Source organism: Phycodurus eques, chromosome 10 (genome assembly GCF_024500275.1).
Source record: "Phycodurus eques isolate BA_2022a chromosome 10, UOR_Pequ_1.1, whole genome shotgun sequence".
Lineage (NCBI taxonomy): Eukaryota > Metazoa > Chordata > Actinopteri > Syngnathiformes > Syngnathidae > Phycodurus > Phycodurus eques.
In genome coordinates this window covers 25,509,471-25,532,764 of record NC_084534.1, presented here as the reverse complement: position 1 = coordinate 25,532,764, position 23,294 = coordinate 25,509,471, and the positions used below count along the sequence as shown (strand labels likewise).

The following is a 23,294-nucleotide window of genomic DNA, read 5'->3' as shown; positions in this document are numbered from 1 at the left end:
ATTCTCACCTTTAAACTGTACTTTTAATTTAAAAATAAATACAAATACATGTGTATTTGTCTTTTATTACTATTTATAATTAATCAAGTAAGAACAAAGTGCTCACATTTAAATTGTTTATAATTTAAAACATCTATATTATATATATCTTTCTTTTACACATTTATTATTTATAGTTAATCAGAAATATTTGAATACAAAAATGAATACATACAATTTAGTTTACCAATTTTAGGGGTGGGGGGGATTATTGCAACAAATATGGGGTTAATGTTAATGAGGATAACGTAAATGCTGGATGGGTTGGCTTAAAGAACAGCGTGTATGTTCCCACACCTGCTTGATATGCTCATAGTACTAACTTTCTCCTAAACATTATTTGAAATGCTTCCTTATTTAGCTGTGACAAAAAAACATTTTTTTTGTTGCCGTCAGTCAATTGCATTTTTATGGATGCAAAACGGCCACCAGGGAGCGCTCGAGCTGTACATTTATGTTACAGCATCCTGTGTGCACACTTAGCACAGCGATGCTATAACTAATGCTGCATAAAAAGTCAATAAAAACACTGTGTTGGCCACTATCTGTGGATGGATTTATTTTAAGAGACATATTGTGCTTTTTTTTTTTTTTTTTGCTTCTCCTTGCGGAAACAAAGCCCAGAGTGTGGGGGAAAGAACCCCATCCCCCCCCCCCCCCCCCCCCCCAACAAAAAATGAAATAAAATGCTTTTTAGCTCATAGAGGCACCTCTTCACAAATACACTATTATCACATCGACAACTTCACTGCAAGTCACAGTCTCAACTCAATTTTATTCATAGAGCACTTAAAAAAACAAAACAAAAAACTTCACCAAGCATAGTCAAGTAAATGCTGCTCAGCTCACACTTTTTCTGTGAATCCAACAAAATTCAATGCAGCTCTGCTTACCTTTTGGCTTAACATGCTAGCAGGGGTGTCGCAGCCACGGGAATGGGGGTGTTTCTGCATGATAGGCCCGTTTCGGACAGTGTAGTCCAGACTGCAGATGAATGGCGCTTGTGCGAAGTCACCGCAGACTTATGTGACTCTGCCACACTGTGACATAACAGTTGGGCGGCAGTGTTTTCAGAAGTAGGTTGATAACAAAAGATTTGCTTTTTTTGTTTGTTTGTTTTAATTTCCATTTGATGGTCAACTGTCTGTGTACAAGCATTTAAAAAGTAAATTCTCCATAAAATGACCCCTTTAAGCATTCAATTGCACATTGAAGTCCACGCTGTTGCTACTTGGGTTGTTGTCCGTGGTCTGGCTGGACTGAGAGCCTTGGAGCTCGTCCCCGCACGTGAGGAATCTCCTCCAGATCTTCAGGTAGGCCGCCCTGATCTTGCGTATCTTAAAGGCGTACACCACCGGGTTCACGGCCGAGTTGGCGTGAGACAACAGGATGCCCGCGTGGAAAGCGCTCGCCGGCACCTCGGCCGTTTCAAAGTAGGCGACGCAGTTCAGCACGTGGAGCGGGATCCAGGAAATGGCGAAGAGGGCCAAGACCAGGGCAAGAGAGCTCGCCAGCTGCCTCTCTTTCCTCAGGTAGATGTTAGATTTGGCCTGGGCTCCGTTGCCCGGCTTCTCTCGGAGGTTGCCGCGAATGACGCAGAAGATGTAGCCATACAGCGCCAACATGACTAACAGCGTCGTCAGGGTGCAGAGGAAGAAGTTGAAGTAGACCAGGTAGGACATGGGGATCACGGCGATGAACTGGCAAGTGAACGTAGAGTTGGGGGAACCGTGGGAGGTGGCGTCTTCGTTGTGCCAGCCCAGCATGGGCGCGAAACTCAGAGGCAGAGCGACAAGCCAACACGCAGCAACCGTGCACCATGAATGTCTCTGTGTGACCGTCCGTTTGTACCTGGAAACAAAACCAGGACGGATGTTTCATTAGGTAAGCGCTGTGATGTTAGTGTGTTGCAGCAAACAACATCTAAGTTGAATGAAAAAGATGGGAGCTTCACATCGTCCCCCTGCTGCCCTCGTTTTTCGCCACCAACCTGAGGTAGCGTCGGTATGAATTTTTTTCAAAACTAGCAGCGATCGTAATAGCCGAAGCTAGCGAAGCCAATCACTATTCTCTCATTTTCGTTCTCTCAGACCCGTGCAGATGTGTCGCCCTGTTGGCTGGACATTGCACTGATCCAAATAGCGTTATAGTCCGGCGACGGCAGGAGACAGGCGAGTCGAAATGAAAAAACTGGTCGAAAACTGGTCGAAATGGGAAAGGAAATGTCCTAAACACACGATTAGAGATTAGTCAACTTGTAGACTAGTCAATTAATCGATTCAACATCTACTCAGCAACATCACTTGGCCTCGATGCAAGTGGACTGTACGGTGGAAAAAAACATTTTTCTCTATCTACACCATTGGATGTGCAGCATTAGAAACAGGCCCTTAGACTGTTTACGTTTTGCTTAAAATATAGTTTTGTTTAATTAATAACCTCACAAGTGTCACGATTGTATTTTGGATCTTAAATATAGCTTTTGTGACACCAGTACTGGAACCTTTCTGATAGACCTCATACATGCAAAAATTGGTCAGAATTCCTGCTAAGACTCATTTAAAAAGAAAAGTTTACCTGAGAGGGATGTAGACCCGGAGAAAGCGGTCCAGCGCGATAGACATGAGGGACAGAATGGACACCAGGGTCAAGAGGATGACCACGCAGCTGATGAAGAGGCAGGCGCGAAAAGACGTGATCGCCCTGCCGTCCACCAGCACGGCCAACGGGATGGCCACCAGGCCCACCGCGCAGTCGGCCGCCGCCAGCGACACGATCAGACAGAAGGTGGGCTGCCCGACGCTTTTTGTGGTCCACACGGCGACGATAACTAGAGCGTTGCCTAGGCAGCAGCAGACAGCTATGAGCAACTCCAACGAGGCGTAGGCCACCTCGGCCGCGTGCATGGCGTCTCCTGTGTGGCTCGCCGTGCGGCACAGTGACAAGTGTTCATCTCTGGCTTGAACTATATGAGGAAGTCAAGTGACACACTTTAACACTTGTGAATTTGCTTAGTCAGGAAGCGGGCCGTAGTTTTTTTTTTTTCTTCTTTGAATGAGTGCTATTATGCACGAGCGAATGAGCATTATGACGCATAAGCGAATTGGTGCTAATATGCACCGAAACCATAACCAAGGGATCGGAGACAAATAACTCTGTAGAAGATCAATAACACAATTAAATACCCTGTAAAGTTTCTAAATGCATTATACGTTTGATCATAATTACCAAGACTGAGGACTATGTGGCGCCCAATTTGGGATTCAATGGGCTCTATTTTCGTAGACGACGCATCTGCGGCAGGGTGGAAATGCCAGCGGATGCTGGCTTTTGTGCAAGAGCTGTTTGCCAATTTGGCAGAGCAGTCTGCACAAAGCTGGGCGTTCCGGCGCAGCAGAGGGAGTGTCCTTGGAAATGCACTTGGCCGAGTAACAATTTGGTGGCAGACACTCCTGGCGCAAGGTAGAGCACTGTTGCAACGCGATTTTGGTGCATTTGATCGGGGCACAGGCAGACAGATACTAAGCTCTGTGTACATATTTAAGTCACCGGGGGTTATGACCAGCTCATTCTGTATTCAATACGGACACCTGCTCACATTGTCTGTTGCCACACTACGGCCAGAGCAGTGACAATGCTCCACTCGCCCACGGATCCCTGCGATTACGCATCGTCCTCTTCTGCACGGAGATGTCGCCGTCGAGACTGTCAGTTGTGCCACATTAACAGGGAATGAGAGGAGCTGCTTTGATTGGCGGTGAATTAGTTCGTCGGTAAACGCTCTCATAGTGGGGCAGCCCGCCCGCACTCAGATCTGCCCGGCTGCCCTCGTTTACGTAATTAACAACACTGATCTAACCGGTGCGCTGGCCACCGTGCCAGATTGACGGCGTTCACAAAAATAGGGCTCATAGTGTTCAATTGTTTTGCTCGATTATCGGTTTGTTGTATGTACCCCGCTTAAATCTTAATCTATTCCTGGCATTTTGGACAGTGGTATGCTTCCAACTTCCTAGGAACAGTTTGAGGAAGGCCCTTTTTATTTCTGCAGCATGACCGAAAGACATCTTGCAGAAAGTCTTCCCAGAGGAGAGGAAGCTTATTTTCACTTCCTGCAGGCAGAATGGTCATGTGTCCAAACAGGGCATGAAATACAGGAAGTTTTGGTTTCATGTGATCTAATGTTAGGAAAACGCAGAGATGCGTTTCTTGTGTGTCTGGTCGGACAACTTCCACGTGTTCAAGTGCCAACTTTCACATCTCATGTTGGCTTCTCTTCCAGTTGCACTTCTCCAGAGAGGGTGCATCACATGACTGGAATTACTTTCACTTTTACTCACAAAGTTCTATGTACTTGACATGTATGGCTCACCGGAAGCAGACGGACGTGACATCACTCGTGTGCAGTCTGGAGACCTGGACTTTTTTGACATTTTTACGAGAGATATTTTGAGCAGGACAAAATGGTAGTTGCAGTTTAATACAGATCATTCCTTTATTTATAGCGCAAGCCATCCATCCATTTTTCTTTTGCGCTTTTCCTCATTAGGGTCACGGGTGAGCTGGAGCCTATCCCAGCTGACTTATCACCAGCCAAATTGAAGGAAACATTATAGACAAACAAAACAACCATTCAGACCTGTGGGCAATGTTGAGTCTGGAGCCTAGATTCAAACCCCGAATCGCAGAACTGTGAGGCAGACGTACTAACCACTAGTGGACCGCGGTGCCTATTTTAAGCCAATTAACTTTTAATGAATTTTCCCATGTGCTTAATAATAACGAAAGGATCCAGCACCATCCGTCCATCCATCCATTTTCTGAGCCGCTTCTCCTCACATGTGTCGCGGGCGTGCTGGAGCCTATCCCAGCTGTCATCGGGCAGGAGGCGGGGTACACCCTGACTTGGTTGCCAGCCAATCGCAGGGCACACAGAAACAAACAACCATTTGCACTCACATTCACCTTGTCATACCTTTAATTCACCTTGTCATACCTAAATTTAACCTCTTAAGCTAATTTTTATGTTCAGGAATGCACGTAAACATAATAATCATAATATGATAACAAAAATAATAATGATGTACTATACTATTTTTTTCTAGGGGTTTTGGACGAAAAAGGAATTCATGGATGACCATAATAAGGATATTTTTTTCATTTTTTTGGTTCAAGAGCTCCTACATGCTGCTGTATTTAACACTAGAGAAACATAAAAAAAATATTTTGGTTAAGCGCTGTGGTTTTGTTCATACGAGTCACAATGTGGTGTGCACAGAGGGGAAGAAAAGAAGCTGATTTTGAGAAAAGTATTTTGCATATTTGAACTTCAACTTCTTCATTCTCTTGGCCCAGTTATGAATGCATGTGTGCATTTTTGTGGTCAAAATAAGAGCTCAAATTTCTCGTGCACATACTGACAAACAAATAGAAACCACTTTTTTTTCTTTTTTAAATTAAAATACACCTTTGAAACTTGATAGCCAACTGTTCTTTATTTCGCCAGCATCACAAGGTTGAGCTGCACATTTATAAAAAATGATGCAATTGATGAGCATTAAGTCCCCACAAAACACAAATTGTTCCCAACGATGGCAGCGTGCTATCAGCTTCACTTTGTGCCCCTCAAGGAAGGTAATAGACTGTATAGTTATCACCTCTTGGGGGTGACCGGCTGCATCCCACAAACTATACAACCTACTACCTCACCTCGCTAGGCTCCACTCACCATAGAGTTTAGTGCGAAGAGAGGATGGGCTCACTTTGTTGGATTTTTTTATGTTTGTTTGTATTTTTGTCATGTTGTCGGCGAGCAAGCTGTCTCACGGGCAAAGACAGTAGATTGTATAGTTATCTCAGAGGGGACACAAACCCCACAACTATTCAATCTACTACCTCAGCCGAAATGACAGAAGCAGTGGAAGAGAGAAGATCATGCATCATCTGTTCATCTATGACACAAGGAAAAAGCAAAAGTTGTAAGTTTGATTGTTTGTCAATGGATTTATCTGGCAAATTACAGTGCGATGAAAAATTATTTGCCCCCCCTCAAATAGTTTCCCCACTTTAAGATGATCAAACAAATGTAAACATCAGACAAAGATAACCCAAGTAAACATAAAATGCTGTTTGTAAATGGTGACTTTATTTAGTAAGGGAAAAAAAACAATATTCAAAGCTACCTGGCCCCGTGTGAAAAAGTAATTGCCCCGATACAGAAAGAGGCGGTTCACTGTACTGCAAAACTACTGCACATTGGATCAGTCTTAAAGGAGACGTGTTATACAGTTTCCAGGTGACCTAATAACATGTCTCTGACATGCTTTCCTCAAAATAGCCTAAGGATCACAAATTATAGCTGTGTGTACCACTTGACACACTATTTCTTGTCCTGCTGAAATTAGCCCCTTTGTCTCATCGAAGCGTGCCAGCCCTCTTCCCAGCCCATACAGTGCTCGGCTACCATGGCGAGTCCAGCTTTCGTTACCATGACGTCCAGGTGAAGAGCGAGTGGCCACAATGACGATGAGACTATTTCTAGCAGCAGCAGTTCACAAAACTACAATGTGTGTATGTGGCGCATGGACACATCACCAAACACAAATACCAACCGCCAACACGTCAACTTTACTATGTGGCGCCTATCAGAAGCTAACGCCGTCACCCTTCACTAATCTGTACATCCAACAAAACTAAATGCAGCTCTGCTTACCTTTTGGCTTTGACACGATAGCAGGGGCATCGCAACCGTTACCGATATCGATGTTTTCTAAATAATAATGCCTCTGCATGATAGTGTTTCAAACGGTGTGGCTTGAAAGTGGCTCTGGATCTTGACCCAGCCTCGCTAATTAATGTCAAGGGTGTAGAAACTCGGTGTGGGGTTGGTTATTACCTGTTTGTCATTTGTATATATTGTATAGTTATGTTTTTATATTTTACATACAAATTATTTCCAGAAACAACGTTTGAATGCCTTACTGAAGAATACAAATATTTAAAAAAAAAAAAAAATTATAATGAAGAAATGTGGTTCGGTTTGCCCGTGGTGGACCAGCGCAAAAGGGCTTTGGACTCTTTGCATTAATTAGCATGTGAACAGCAGTGGCTGAAAAGCGTCTGGGCGGTTCATTATCGTCTCCAATTCCATTTTGGCCCAACTGGTGGTGACAGTGATTGAAATGTTCTGGCGGCAGTTGGCGGAGCGGGGTGAAGGGTGAGAAAGAAAGAACGAAAAGGCGCAAGGGCATGAGAGAGAGGGACGCCATCATTGAGCTGTGGAATTAATTAGAACAGTAGTTCTCAAACTTTTTTACACCAAGTACCACCCCCAAAAATACTTAGCTCTCCAAGTATCACCATCATGACCATTAAAATCCAATAGCACAGTCGGAGTAGAAGGTTTATTCCTAAAAAGTATATTTCAAATCTTTCTCAGCCACTGTAACATTATGAACAGTTTGAAAATTAACACTCCTCTTAAATAGCGCTTGGGGGGGGGGCTCTCTCGTGGACATTTATTTTTTATTTTGGAATCCACCGCTGATTATACCTGTCAAGCACATTGTTCAACGGAAGGGGGTATTGCCCAGCTTGTCTGTGAAATTCCGGTTTCACTGTAATGACTAACATATCCCTGCAGATGCCGACGTTGCATCGCTTTGGATTTGAGATCAGCACAGCTTTTGAGTAGAAGATAAAGAATACGCAATGAATCTCAGTTTGTCATGTCCATTATGAGGGAGAGAAATGCTAACACGAAAGTCAGAAAGGTTTCGGCACCTCCTCGCATTAGAACACAGTATGTATATGTATGGTATAAACAGAGTATGTGTCGCCGTAGGTAGTAGAGAGTGTGTTGCAATCGTGAGAAAAGATGACACAGTTCATGGAGTGAAAGAGGAATGGAATGCAAAAAAATCCACTGACGTGCAACTCGAGCCATGTGGTGAGTCAGCGTCGCTGACAACGCGTTTTTAGTCATGAAGCTGTAACGAAATATTTTGCTATCAAAGGCCCTTTCCCAGTCTTTGTTTTATAGTTTCTCTCACCAAAGCAAACAAATTTAAATATTTGCGTCAAAGTCACTGTTCTGCTTGACGTTTCTTTTCACAAAAAGCTAATTTTCTCCGCTTCTTAGTCAAGAAACCAAGTTTTTTTTTAGATGCATGTTCGACTGCTAAAAAAAAAGCTATTCTACTCTTTCATTTGGTGCTTATATTTTCACAGAACACAACATTCTGTGGGTCTTGAAAGATCCCTCAAATTGCTCTAAAATGGTTGCCAACATGGGGAAGTCCGCTTTAAAAATGGCTGGCATTGAATAGGTTAACTACTTAAAAATAAAAACTTTCAAATTTCTTGGGCCAATCAAATTGTTTTAGGGACTTAGGAGTGTGGAGGCTGGACTGGTTGCTGGAGAGATGCTGGATGGCTTCCTGAGGACTAGCACAGTGCCTTTGAGCAAGGCATCAAACCCCCCCAAGTTGCTCCTGTGCACACCCTCAACACTCAGAAATTTTTTTTCTTCATCTTCTTGTATGGACATAAACTCCTACAGACCAGATGATGACTAAAGCGACGGTCCATTGTGTGGACTTTCCCCTAACAAGTGTCAGCTTCAGACATCACGAGGAGCATCTGGCAGCCGTATTGTGTGCCCCCGTACCCCTCGTACCCCCTCTGCTCGCCTTTTACTTTGCCTCATTGACATGCAGCTTGGCATGCGGACAAAGGCCCGGCCGGCTTCTTGGCACCGAACGACCTCAAGAGAACCAAGAAAACACTCACCGCCTTCTTCATCCAGGCTGCCCCACAGAATTCAAATGGCACAGTCCAGTCTGCGGACAAACTCGTGTCAGTATACGTCAAACGGAAAGTAGCCTGCTAACTAACAGACAGAAAACAAAAATACAGAGCTATTACAGAATTATTTCACTTATATTCGAGGAATTAAGTATGATGGAACTATCCCACCTGCCCTATAATGCAAATGGTAGAATTCAGTCCATCTAATACTAACATTACTCTTCATTGTCTTTGAATCAAAAACGGACAAAAAAACAAAAATCTGACTTTTTTTTTTTAACTGTTCCTCCTTTTCCAGTCTTTCTACATTTTCTACTCTGAATACAAAGACGTTTTTCCCAATGTTCCACTTATACAAATTTACATTGTGTCTTTGACTAACGATTGATCCTTTCCCCCAACCCAAGGATTCGCATTGTGTAGAGTTCAAGTTCATCTAATCGCGTAAAGGGTTCGTCATAGCCATCTAGCTAACAAACATATGGACAAACAAACAAACAAAAAAACTTTCAACTACTTTGTGCGTTTTGTGGTGGAATAAACAAACAACAATTAAGATATGTCACAAATTTTCACTTTTCCAGAGGATTTTACGTTATCTTTTTAAGCTACATTATAACTATTCTCACCAACAATGTTGTGGACAAAATCACACGCAACAGTTTTTTCACTTTTCACGAGAAATGTAAGTTTTTTGGGAGGGGGTTGTTATTTAATTCCAATGGAACTGTTCCTCTGACCTAGAATGCAAATGGTACTATCCCAATTGTTATGGTCCCCTTTCAAATAAACTGATTAATAATAATAATAATTCTCCAAGAACCAGAAAGTAGAATGTTGATAGAAAAATGTACTTTGTTTTTTGAGTTACGATGGAATTGTTCTGTCCTAGAATCTCAATGGTAGAGTCCAGTCCATTCAAATGCACCAAATCATTGTCCACGAAGTAGAAAGTAGCTCCCTTGCTAACTAATGTACGAACCAAAAACAGAAAAAACAGCATTATAGCAGAATGGTAGAGTCTAGTCCTCTTTGGACCAGAAGCTAGCTAGACGTACAAACACACAAAAATATGGCGCTCCACAAGTTTTTCCACTTTTATTCGAGGAATTTATATTGCATTCCTGCCACTCCAGATACATTACTGAGTGAGGCTTGTTGCTTATGTTTATGGCGGGATCTCTTTGTTTTGTTTCTAGATAGGACATTCCTTGCCTTCTACATACTCCCAATGGCAGAAATTGCCACAGGGAGGAGAAAATGGACATATCAGAAGTGACAATATTTCACAAATAGATCATACTTTTGTTTGCACTTTAAAATGGTTAGTCTTTTGGAAGTTTAGACCATAACCACTCGGTGTATGACACTATGATGAATGCTACACCAAAAAGATCCCCAAAAATGTGCGTGTTCTTTCCACATTTAATTTAGCAAACTGTCTTGTGAGGTTAGACTCACAGGAAACCTGCAGAGGCTAAGACAAATGTGCAGACGTTAACGGGACATCTGGGCCATCCAGATGTTAATCTCAAAATGGATTTCACATGGCTAACACACACACACGTACACAGTAAGAACATCGCTCCCCCCCTCTTTCCATTTGGTAGTTGCTACAGAGTTGCTCGAGTTTGAGGAGGCCGATCAAATTCTGTTTATAGCCCGTAAATCAGCAGCGCTAACAAACAGGAAGAGCAGTGTGTGAGTGTGTGTGTGTGTGTGTGTGTGTGTATGTGTGTATGTATCTTCTGATAAAAGCCCAAAAAGCGGACTTTGATCCCGACGGTCACGGCTTAGTGGCTTGCCAATCGACAGGTTCACGCCAGGAGAACCAAACTGACCATCCTTAACGTATTGACACTGTTACACTGTCGACAACAAACAATAACGCACACACACGCACTCGGTGTGTGTGTGTGTGTGTGTGTGTGTGTGTTTATTCTTTAGACACACGGGCTGCTGCAATCTTACATTGCATTGCAAGCCCCTTCTTGCAGCGAACAAGGATTTCTGGTTCTATCTGGATCAAGTTCACCGGTTCACGTGGGTTTGGAAGCACAACTACCGTATTGTACACGGCTATAAACGGGTAACATTGTTTTAAGTTAATTAAGATTTTGATAACCACTGAAGGCTCCATTTGCACTTCTTTCTGGTACATAATATATGTACAGTGTATATTGATATACTGAATATTACGTGTATACCGTATATTGTGTGTGACGCTTAAAGATTACAAACATACATACTCAGAATCAGAATCCTCTTTATTTGCCAAGTATGTCAAAAACACACAGGGAAATTGTCTCCGGCATTTGGAGCTGCTCTAGTACAACAATAGACAGCCATTTTAACAGAAAAATACTTTTGAGACCTAAAAAAAAAAGAAAAACACTATGGAGAGCCACTTAGCCTCTAGCAATTTAATAGCAAGAGGGAAGAAGTTTGCAATGAGCCAAGAAAAAAATAACTTCAATACCCCAACACACCAACAAAAAAATGTGTATGACAAGAAAAGCTATTTTTTATGATAGTTTCTTTTTTTTAGGACAAAAATGCCCACATTTTCTTTAATCTCACCTTTTGTTATTATTTCATTTGCCGATAAACAATACAGTATTGTGTGTGACGCCTTGAGACTACAAACCTACAGTAGATTCCAAAGCCCCAACAAAATAGTTTAAATAGCTCTACATACCGAATAATAAATGTTTTACATTTTGCAACTTTAAATTATATGACTATAGCTAATGATTACAGAAATTTCTGAAATCCCAATATCATATCAATATATCACCTACTAGCTAAACTAGAAGCCTCGAATATATCCGTTAGTATTTTATATGTGCTGTCCCTTTAAAAATAAACATCCACATCATTGATACTGTAAGCTGCTAAAAATATATCCATTCAACTCATTGTGGATACATTTGTGTTGGACTACGTTGCAAAAATGTTAACGTGACGACTAAGGCACGACAGAGCAAAATTGGCTCACTACACTAACTCTATTGTGAATATTTTATATACTTTCATGTGCACTCTTCCTTTCATAATAAACAAAAACTAATCTTTATACTACAGGATGTTGTCATGAAGTTAATTATTTGACTCATTTTGGATGCATTTGCGTTGAAATCTGAGACCAAAATGTCAATACATCCTTTAACGTTACCCACTAAGGTTGGATTTACACTGCATGGCTCAAGGGAATGTGTGTCATGGCAGTGTCAATAGAAATAAAAATCTCTACATACAACCCCAATTCCAATGAAGTTGGGACGTTGTGTTAAACATAAATAAAAAAAGAATACAACGATTTGCAAATCATGTTCAACCTATATTTTATTGAATACGCTACAAAGACAAGATATTTAATGTTCAAACTGATAAACGTGATTGTTTTTAGCAAATAATCATTAACTTAGAATTTTATGGCTGCAACACGTTCCAAAAAAGCTGGGACAGGGTCATGTTTACCACTGTTTTACATCACCTTTTTTTTAACAACATTCAATAAACGTTTGGGAACTGAGGACACTAATTGTTGAAGATTTGTAGGTGGAATTCTTTCCCATTCTTGCTCGATGTACAGCTTCAGCTGTTCAACAGTCCGGGGTCTCCGTTGTTGTATTTTTCGCTTCATAATGCGCCACACATTTTCAATAGGAGACAGGTCTGGACTGCAGGCAGGCCAGTCTAGTACCCACACTCTCTTACTACGAAGCCACGCTGTTGTAACAGGTGCAGAATGTGGTTTAGCATTGTCTTGCTGAAATAAGCAGGGGCGTCCCTGAAAAAGACGTTGCTTGGATGGCAGCATGTTTCTCCAAAACCTGTATGTACCTTTCAGCATGAATGGTGCCTTCGCAGATGTGTAAGTTACCCATGCCATTGGCACTAACACAGCCCCATACCATCACAGATGCTGGCTTTTGAACTTTGCGTCCATAACAGTCCGGATGGTTCTTTTCTTCTTTGGACCGGAAGACACGAGGTCCACAATTTCCAAAACAATTTGAAATGTGGACTCGTCGGAGCACAGAACACTTTTCCACTTTGCATCAGTCCATCTTCGATGAGCTCGGCCCAGAGAAGCCAGCGGCGTTTCTGGGTGTTGTTGATAAATGGCTTTTGCTTTGCATAGTAGAATTACAAGTTGCACTTACGGATGTAGCGCCGAACTGTATTTACTGACATTGGTTTGCTGTTCCTGAGCCCATGTGGTGATATTCTTTACACATTGATGTCGGTTTTTGATGAAATCCCTAAATTCCTTGCAATTGTACGTTGAGGAACATTGTCCTTAAACTGTTCGACTATTTTCTCACGCACTTGTTCACAAAGAGGTGAACCTCGCCCCATCTTTGTTCCAAACAAGTGTTTGATGAGCATTCCGCAACTTTCTCAGTCTTTTTTGCCACCTGTCCCAGCTTTTTTGGAACGTGTTGCAGCCATAAAATTCTAAGTTAATGATTATTTGCTAAAAACAATCAAGTTTATGAGTTTGAACATAAAATATCTTGTCTTTGTAGTGTATTCAAATTAAATATAGGTTGAACATGATTTGCAAATCATCGTATTCTGTTTTTATTTGTTTAATACAACGTCCCAACTTCATTGGAATTGGAGTTGTAATATATAGATCGAAAATCAAGCCTCTTCCAAATGTGGATACAAATCTGATACGTCTCACTTATTTTCCAATGAAAGTGCAGCATAAACGTACCGATCGAATATACCCTTTTAATGCCAGCTTGACGTTGGAGAAATACTCCAATCGTCTGCCCACAAAATGCAAATAAACACGTTAAAAACACACCCTCTGTGAATCTAAACTACAGCAAATGCATAAACAATTAGATCTAGTGTTCAGTAAATTTGCTACAAAAGGGGTGTGTTCATCATTAAATAAACAAAATTATTGCAGACGGCGGCCAGTGGACTATTTCGGAGGTTAAACTTATTTAAATTAATGGGAGAAGAGCCTTTCATGCAATTTGGGCTTTGGCCATATGGGATATATATATATATCCATCCATCCATCCATTTTCTGAGCCGCTTCTCCTCACTAGGGTCGCTCGAGGGCGTGCTGGAGCCTATCCCAGCTGTCATCGGGCAGGAGGCGGGGTAGACCCAGGACTGGTTGCCAGCCAATCGCAGGGCACATACAAACAAACAACCATTCGCACTCACAGTTACACCTACGGGCAATTTAGAGTCACCAATTAATGCATGTTTTTGGGATGTGGGAGGAAACCGGTGTGCCCGGAGAAAACCCACGCAGGCACGGGGAGAACATGCAAACTCCACACAGGCGGGGCCGGGGATTGAACCCGGGTCCACAGAACTGTGAGGCTGACGCTCTAACCAGTCGGGCCCGGGATGGATGGAGATATATATATATATATATATATATATATATATATATATATATATATACACATACACATGTACACACATATACACATAAAAAAAAAATATATATATATATATATATATACATATATATATATATATATATATATATATATATATATATATATATATATATATATATATTTATATATATACACATATATATACACAGTGCCAAAACCAAATCTTCATCTAACGACAATTTTCATGTAAATTATACAATTTGAAGGCACTGTTTCAGCTCCGACTGCGTGCCTTCGAGCGTTTCCAAAGCTGAGAGTACCGTCTACAAATAATTAAACTTTTCCCCCCCTCTCAAAACATTACGCAGGACAAAGTCCCCGCTTGTGGGAAATGCGAGGGCAGCCATGACTATGGGGAGCGCTTTGTTTTTGGTGCAACCCGAGCATGGCGATTCAAAGATGCGACGAGAGAAACGTCGGGATGCAGATAAAAGCAAAAAATATAATAATCCCTTGGAGGTGATCGCAGTAGAAAAATGAGGCCACGATGGCGTCGAACTAAAAACAGGTGGGAATGCTTTTTGCCTTTTCCTCAGTAAAATGATAAAAGAGGCTGAGTGGTGGAAGCCATACCCCTCGTCTCTTCCTGCCCATTTGTGCCAGGAGGAAAGAAGTCGGCAAGTATCACAACTCGGCTACCGTTGTACCCTCACAGCGGATGCTCTTCGCAAGCGAGCGAGCGACTTCAAAAGGGATCTCGGCTTAGTCCTCACAAAGATGTCTCGTTTGTTTGCGGGATTACAGGATAGATCAGGATGGGGAAAGGCAGTTTAAAAGAATCCAAAGTGAGTACTTACAGGCGGGCTTGAAGCGACGCCAACGAGGTTTGACGGCGTTCCTGATGAAGCTGTCCAAACTGCGTCCCGACGTGTTTCGCTGCAAACGACTTGTTCCTCGCTAAGCCTTTTGTCAGCACTTGGCATCCTTCCCAGGTAGTCCATGCCTGGCGGATCCCATTCTTGGCCACTCGTCTTTTTAGTCGTCCTGCACCTGCCTGGGTGCATTTTTTTGTCCATGATTTCCTGACTACAGAATCAATCGAGGACAATGGCGACCCTTTTAATCCACTATTTACAGGCAACAAGGTGTCCGAGATCGTACCCCGAAAAAATAAGAGCAATGCAAATGGGATCATTTAAGGGATAACAACCTTTGAGGACTCCTTTTTTTATTGCAAGTTTGTCCACCATGTGTCACTCGTCTTTCTTCAGGCGATATCCAAGACAGCTTTCTATGTGACGTCAGCATAAAAAATCCTTGCTCTCGCCTCGAAGATTCGCTTTTTTTTTTTTTTGAACCACACAAAAATAAAAAGTAGCAGAGCAAACTCACCCCTTTCTCACAAGTCTGGGCTCTGTGTCTTTTTGCCTTCCTGCTGGCTCGGCTCGGCTTGTAAAAGTAGCGCAGCGAGAGTTTGGGCCAGCCTCCGTTGGCAGCAGTTCAACAGATCACTGCTTATTTAGGAGAAACAGGGGTGACGAGGCAGCTCTCTCTCGCTCTGTCTCTCTCTCTCGCTTGCTCTCTTTTTTCTCCTCTCTTGGGGACACCGGGAAGTGACCACTCACTCTCGGGGACTTTGTGACGGCGCGTCGGCATTAAAAGGAAGTACGCGCGACGAGCTCAGCTTCCTGGCGGGCGTCAGCTTTGCGTCTCGTCTCGGGCCTCGTTTCCGGGCTGCCCGGCCTTCGTTTTGCAGACGCCAGTTAGCAACTGTGCTAAAGCTGCAGTGCATTTGGGGACTGATCAAACTTAATCCACCTCTTGATACCACAACTATTGCATCACGATTAGCAATGATAGAAATACAGTACAAAAATCTAAAAATAACAGTATGCAATCCGTGCCACGTACATCATCATGAGCAGTTCACAGTCAATATTTGTTACATAACAGTGCGGCTAGTTTACATAACAACCACACTTTCTCCCCGTTTCTCCGTCCATGACATAATGATCAGGGAGGCAGGGGATAGGATCCAAAGCCACTTTCAAGTGTCTACACTATTTTGTGTCCGGATCCACCTGTTGCGAATTGCTGCTATAGTTCACATCAAGTTAAATCGTGACAAACTTCAGGTGTGAGCAGCCTCTCTGTGGGCTTACCGGTAGTTAGCCAAGGTGTTAGAAGTTTAACATAGCATAAACTAGTCTCATCATAAGTCAATACTGGACCTGCTCCAGATTGACTGACAACAGCCAGGTTGAGATGCAGACTTTTTTTTTTACCATCCCGATTGAAGATCTCTGGTCAACTGTTTACATGTGACGTGATCTATTCCGATCTGGCGTTGACATGGGTCACTCCATTTAATCACAGCAGCCGTTTTCTCGAGGTGTGAAGTGCGCAGATTGATGTAAACCTGATTTATCTATATTGCACAGTAGTTGTGATTGTTTTACACATGTAGTATAGCAACAGCTTGATTAAAAACAAGTTAAAAGTAGTTAAAAACATCTCCGTCGCAGAACAACTCCGCTAGGATGCCGCCATGTTTTCAAGCGCGTAAACGATGACTTTACTGCGCATTTACCCCATGAGGGAGCATGCGCAGAGAGCGCACAGCCTGACACCGTTACGATTCACGGTTTACATGATGAAAATGTACTTCTGATCAGTTTGGCAAACAAGTATATTCCACCCCTGTGAATCCAAATGAAATTCCATTCGGATTGGGTCTGTTTCAATTGATTTGAATCGGAGTACAAGGCTCCATGTAAAACGCAGCTAGTGTAGTGGTACATTCGGCTGACTTCCGTGCAGGCCACGTGGGCTCTGTGACTGTTTGAATATGTGTGTGAATGGTTGTCTCTCTCAATGTGCAGGGTGTAGTCTGCTTTTTTGCCTAAAATCAGCTGGGACAGGCTGCAGCTCCCCGCAACCCTGAACAGGATAAGAATCATTGGGCAGAAGTAATTGGATACCGCTTGAGTCTGTGTAGAATCGAAACCTGTAGCAGTCACAGAAGATTTTTCTTCACAAAAAAAAAGAAAGAAAAAGAAAACGGTCAATAAGGGCAAGTGAATCATGGAATGCGTTTCATGACTACAGAAGGATATCGCTATTGTTCCAAAAACAAGAAGCAGCCGTCGCTAACATGCAGAGGTTCTCTCCATTTGGCATGCAGTTGTTGCTGGAGCCGTAGAGCGGAACCTTTTGGTTTGCCGAGCCAACCAACCATGATGGTCCATCGAAGACCAGATGAGGCAAACAGAAACATCAACACACATCTGCCACCGCCGTACAAAACAAACAGACAAACAACCTTACATGTGCAGAGGCAGGAACTCTCTGAGTGAAAATAAATGAGGGCTGAGTTTTATGTGCGAGGATATTAGAGAGTCAACAGAATGTATGGGACGTATAAAAACGGATGTGGTCCGTGTCGCTTTGAGCCTGTCCCAGCTGACTACGGCCAACACTAACCGTTCGTTGTCTCAATTAAAGAGACTCTACAATACAATAAATATCATACATTACCTACAGTATTTCGTCACCAAAAATAAGTTTTTGACTTTTTTGCCATGTTACAGATAATCCCAAATAGGTGTGTTTTTCCGCGGATGGGTTAAAAAAAGATTCCGCAAGTAGGTGATTTTGCAAATGCCGAATCACGAATAGGCGACGTTCACTGCACAGTGGACCCCAAAAAGTAGTAATTGGTGTTATTGAAATATGGTGAAGTGATATATCTCAACTGAGAGACTAAGATCTTGTTGAGGAGGCGCTGAGTTCAGCCTGGGTTGTTAGTGGAGGTTACAGAAAGTATTTGTCGCATGTACATTTTTATACGCACATACGCTAAATTTTTGGGGAATCAAATAATCTGTAAGCAGTTTATTTTTCAGGTGAATGCTGTAAAATGAGTTAAAAATTATATTAAAGTGTTTTGGGGCCATAGTTGTGCTATATTTAAATTTAAACTATTAATACAGGCAATTATAAACATAATGAGGGTCTTTGGTTAGTCGCTGCAGGACCTGGTCCCTGCAATCAAAGCATTACAGTTCATTTTCTGGCATTTAGCAGCCAGGAAGCGTTGCGTTGTCTTGTCAAGTCTTGCCTCGCAGCACCCTGCTGCCCGGACACGTTCCCCGTTCACACAAGCGTCCTCTTTGGGGTTTCTGTCGAGTCAGCAAACACGGATACTTCCTATTGCGTGTTTTTTGTTTGTCTTCACTGTCTGCGAAGTTGATGATTCACCGCGAACTTCCAGCGCGAGCCAGGTCAGGTCCTCGCCAGGTTGTCTTTTCACCATGGGGTCACTCGTCATTATCACTACAGTATTGAGTTTGTGACCTAATTGAGTGGTTTTGTTTGCCACTTGGCTTCGTTTCTAACCAAAAACACAAATAATGTGTGGTTCGTGGCCCTTTTAAGATCTCAGGGCCTGGCCTGGCCTTTCTTGTTGCCTTCCAGTTTTGTTTTTGTACAAATACCAGCAAAGCCATTGGATAATTAATCCTTTTTTTTTTTTTTTTTTTTTTAAGTACATCTTTATGAAAGGATAAAACGTGTTCACTTCAGCTAACCAGCCACTTCTATACAAAAAAAAAAAAAAACTTCACAATTATGTCTGTGAGAAAATTTACAGTACCTCGATGTGCCCTCATTCTCAGATACTTCCTGTATAGTTTTTCTTCTTTTTTAAAACTTTGTCTCTTGGGCTACAGGAGCATCTAGTGGACAAAAGAGGAAATTGCACCTTTTCTTTTTCTCCGAGTCAGAGGGGCGACAAGTTTTTGTTTGTATATTTGCACTGTAAACAGATGCAACGGAGCCCCCTTGGTACCAAGTTATGAGGAAAAATAAAATTAATTGATAATCTGTTGCTTCAGTTTACTCATCTGTTCCCACAGTTTAGAAAACTGTACCCTTAGTTTAGTCATCTGTGCCCTATATCGCAAAAACCTGGTATTTGAACTGGGGTGTGTAGACTTTTTATATCCACTGTATGTGATACAATACAGACAGTGAAATATTTCATGATTTTATAATTTGATGATTATAGCCTCCAACTAACTAAAACGCCAAATTCACCACATCAAGAGAAAAAAAAAAGAAAAAAAATATATTTTTAATGTAGAAATTGGGTAGCAAGTGGCCTTCTGAAAGATATGTCGCTTAAAATATACATACATGGAAATAACGTCCTATTATTTAATGTTTTAATGTCAATACTATTGCACAGTACCTTGCATATGTTCTGTTTATTATTGAGAAATTCAGTTATTTTCGTTTTTTTCCCCTGTGGAAACTATACCCAGTTAATCTGTTTGTGTATATACAGTACTGAACAATATGTAGTGGCAGGCGTAAGTGTCTGAACAGCGCTCCCTGCTGTCTCAACTGCTCTACATGCCTCACAACATCTTCCAAGAGCAACAATTGTATTTTGTTCTTTTCCCATTTAGCACATGCTGCTCGTGCTTGCAGATGGCTAGTGGCTGATTAGCGTAATCCAGACGCGGGATGCCGCTTTTCTGCCATCGTCTTGCGGGTGGGGGTGGGGTGAGGCCAGGTCATGTGACTCCCCTGTGAATGTGTACCCTGGAGCTTTGCAGTACTTAGTGTGTAAAAGTTATACCGGTGTCCATTTTGGCTCCTTGAACGTCGGCCATGTCGGTCCAGCGTCACGCAGCGAGGGAGGCCTGGACACATGATAGGTACGTCAATATTAAATACTCATATTTCTTTGCAGTTAGTTGGGGAGAATATTGTTTGTTCCCCTACTGAATTCGTAAGTCAACAGGGTTCAATTTTATAGTTGTTCATTAATTATGGTAATAGGCAGAATATATGTCTATGATGTCTGGAAAAAACACAATATGTGTTATGCAAAAGTATACAATGTTGTGCATTTTATTGAGTGAAATATTCTATCTCTTACGACGCGGCCAGAAGTCTGACTCCCGCAGATTGGCTGCCGACCACGTGACACACAGTGGTGCACAATCAACCAATAACCGATCAATACTCTCGATGTCATCTTGTCACGTATATAAAGCGCACCTCTTCTTGGGATCCACCTCTGACCTTGCGATCTCTATTCCACTTTGAGTGAGACAAAAGCGGGGTACAGTAAACGGGAAACGAGCCTTGCTGCGATTACCCCCCAAAAAACAAGGAATTGATGCCCCCCGCCCTCCACCGCCGAATAGTTTAAGCCATTAATATACCACAATGATCCCCATAAACTATTTTCAAAGTAATCTTATAATATGGGTCTGTAACACACTGCGTCGTAATAGACTTAGATTTTGCAGTGCCTGCGAGATTCCCACATGTACAGGGCAAGTCCACCTTAAGTTTGCCATTGAACATCTCAACCAGAAAGCGACTATCTTGACGATAGAACTATTGGCGCCATTATTCCAGAGTGAAAGACGAACAAAATGGCCATCAGTTGCTCTCGGTGTGGCGTTCAACGCAAGATCTTTGCTTCGTAGCGTGAATGTGATCATGAGAAAGGTAAAGGTAAGTACAGCAGGATGTTTGATTTATTTTATCCGGCAGGATGTTTAGGGACCTGAAGGCAAATAGTCACCAAGAAAACAGTTGCTAACATACTGCCGCGTAATGGACTGAAATCTCAAAGTCCCCTCTGTTCAAGAATGCACATTTGGAGCCTTAAGTTTGTCAGTGAAGATCTTAAAAACAAACAAAAAAAAAAACTAAACTTAAGAGAGAGAGTGAAACTATTTGCGCCATTGTTCCAATGTTCAATTGCCCTTCGTCTGGAGAAGGACAGAAAAAACAAAAAAACAGTAGGTTACACACTGCAAACTTACAAATTTCATCATGGAATCCATCCATCCATTTTCTTTACCGCTTCTCCTCACTAGGGTCGCGGGAGTGCTGGAGCCTATCCCAGCTACCTTCGGGCGGGAGGCGGGGTACACCCTGAACCGGTCGCCAGCCAATCGCAGGGCACATACAAACAAACAACCAGTCGCACTCGCATTCACACTTACGGATAATTTAGAGTTTTCACTCAACCTACCACGCATGTTTTTGGGATGTGGGAGGAAACCGGAGAAAACCCACCCAGGCACAGGGAGAACATCCAAACTCCACATAGGCGGGGCCGGGATTTGAACCCCAGTCCTCAGAACTGTGAGGCAGACGCTCTAAGTCGTCGGTCACCGTGCCGGCTCATCATGCGAGCAGATAATTATTTCGCACATTGTACCCATCTTTTATGAGCCCATCCAAGCTCACTTCATCCATCGTTTGTTTTTTTGGGGTTTTTTTTAAATCCCCCTTCAGCGGTAATTACGCCACACCACTTTCCAAAACAACTCGCCAAGTGGTGTTAAACCGATAAGCGGCAAATCTTTTCCTGTCGCTGCCACGCAAACCCATTTACAAAGTTTCACACGCTGACCTGGTCATTGCAAGGCCACAGATGAGGAGACTCACTTTTGTGTACAAAAACAAAACAAAAACATACAATTTGTAGATGGTGACATTAAGTGAAACGGTAAATAGTAGGACACAGTTATTTGGTGCATGGGCCAAGCCAGAACCTGCTAATTACATCAACTCTTTGACGGGTGGAAGAGGCAGACTTCATTTTATTTCATGTTACATTGCACAAGCCTTTTAATGTCACCTTTCATTGCAGTGTCATGAAATAAAATGCCATTAATTAAATAAATAACTCATTAAATAATACCATTTAATTGTAAAACAAGACATGAAATAAATAAAATAATAAATATCAATCCGTCATCGTAAAAAATACACAACTTTATTCATAAAGCACTTTAAATAGAAGCAACAGCTGAAAACAAAGTGCTGTGCACAGATAATAATAACAAATAAAACCGAATAGGTCCAATAAATGATTGTTCAAGTTCACGTTTCACATTTTCACATTTCATTAATGGATTAAAATGCCATGAAATGTCTTTTTTAATATAATTTCAAATAGTATTCAATAATGTTAGAAAGTGATAAAAATACCATGAAATAATTTAAAAGTATAGATGGAGTACGTAAAAGCAGCTGTAAAAAAAAAAGAACATTTTTTAATACATTCAATATAATTATGTAGGATGGTATTTCACAATTAAATTAATTAATGGAAAATGTAATAAATTATTTATGTAAGATTATTTTCCACTTGAATCAGTTAATGAAAAATGAAAAAAAAAAAAAAAAAAGAAGTCCTTGCGCTTGTTATTACACTAACCTGTTTGTAATCCATCCTCACAACAGCGATCTGGAGGAGGGAACTCGTCTGTCATCCACACAAGCGTCCGCGAAGGTAAATGTCCATTTTGTCTGCATTTCCACTGCACAGTACTGACTCGACTTGGATTGGTTGCCAGCCAATCGTGGCGCACATATGGACGAGGAACCATTCACACTTATTTTGATCATTTTTACAAAACAACCTCAGAGTTCCAGAGAAAATTTGGCATCAGTTTCTCATCTACAATGTGTGCACAATAACTGATTGTATTTTAAGGGACAAAACTTTAAGTCACAGGTATTTGTCACTGAAAAATATAGAATTGCTCTTTAAAATTCAGCCAATTTATGAAGTAATTATCATCATTTTATTTTCTACATGAGGACAATAATTTTAAAACGCATCTGAGTCCCCACCGCCACAATGTCCTCGGTATTTTTCCACTTTCAAATTCACGGATTGTACTCCCTAAGCGGATTGGTTTTGGCCCGCGGGCCATATGTTTGACACCACTGACTGAGAGCCTGCATACATGCCACGTCCCACACACGCTGGAGCCCAGATTCGAACCCCGAACCTCAGAACTGCGAGGCAGACGGGCTAACCGCTAGGGCTAGTGTGCTGCTCGTGATAAACAAACGTGTCCTCCCTCGGTCCGTCTGTCCGTCCGTCCTCCCCGTCGCCAGGCTTTCGTGGTCTTACCCGTTGACGTGTTTCTGCACAGCAGATGGCTTTACACATAAATCCTATTAACAACTTTCTGCCCATGGAGACGCACTGAACACAGGACGCTCTCTCGCTCCTTCGTT

The 23,294-nt window shown here is 42.1% G+C and overlaps 2 protein-coding genes across 8 annotated transcripts in view; one reads left to right on the top strand and one right to left on the bottom strand.

Annotated features, from left to right (window-relative positions):
* The window catches only part of LOC133409307 (tubby-related protein 1-like), a 38,453-nt gene that overhangs the window by 1,496 nt on the left and 13,663 nt on the right, over positions 1-23,294 (top strand). For 2 of the 5 annotated variants that reach the window (XM_061689134.1, XM_061689133.1), the window contains exon 2: positions 22,509-22,557. In XM_061689134.1, coding sequence (XP_061545118.1) covers positions 22,509-22,557 — 49 coding nt within the window. Of the gene's footprint in view, positions 1-19,842; positions 19,952-22,508; positions 22,558-22,578 lie in introns of those variants that run through there. The other 3 variants (XM_061689137.1, XM_061689136.1, XM_061689135.1) reach the window with 2 other exon arrangements.
* LOC133409309 (adenosine receptor A1) lies at positions 733-16,044 on the bottom strand. Of its 3 annotated transcripts, XM_061689141.1 has the most exons (3): positions 15,439-16,044; positions 15,086-15,314; positions 733-1,890 (listed from the first exon to the last, which is right to left on the bottom strand). In XM_061689141.1, exons 1-3 carry the CDS (start codon positions 15,476-15,478, stop codon positions 1,230-1,232), a joined length of 930 nt encoding a protein of 309 aa, XP_061545125.1. In that variant the 5' UTR covers positions 15,479-16,044; the 3' UTR covers positions 733-1,229. The 3 variants fall into 3 exon arrangements, with proteins under 3 accessions (XP_061545125.1, XP_061545122.1, XP_061545124.1); XM_061689138.1 differs by having other exon boundaries at positions 15,086-15,507; XM_061689140.1 differs by lacking the exons at positions 15,086-15,314; positions 15,439-16,044 and adding an exon at positions 2,617-7,027.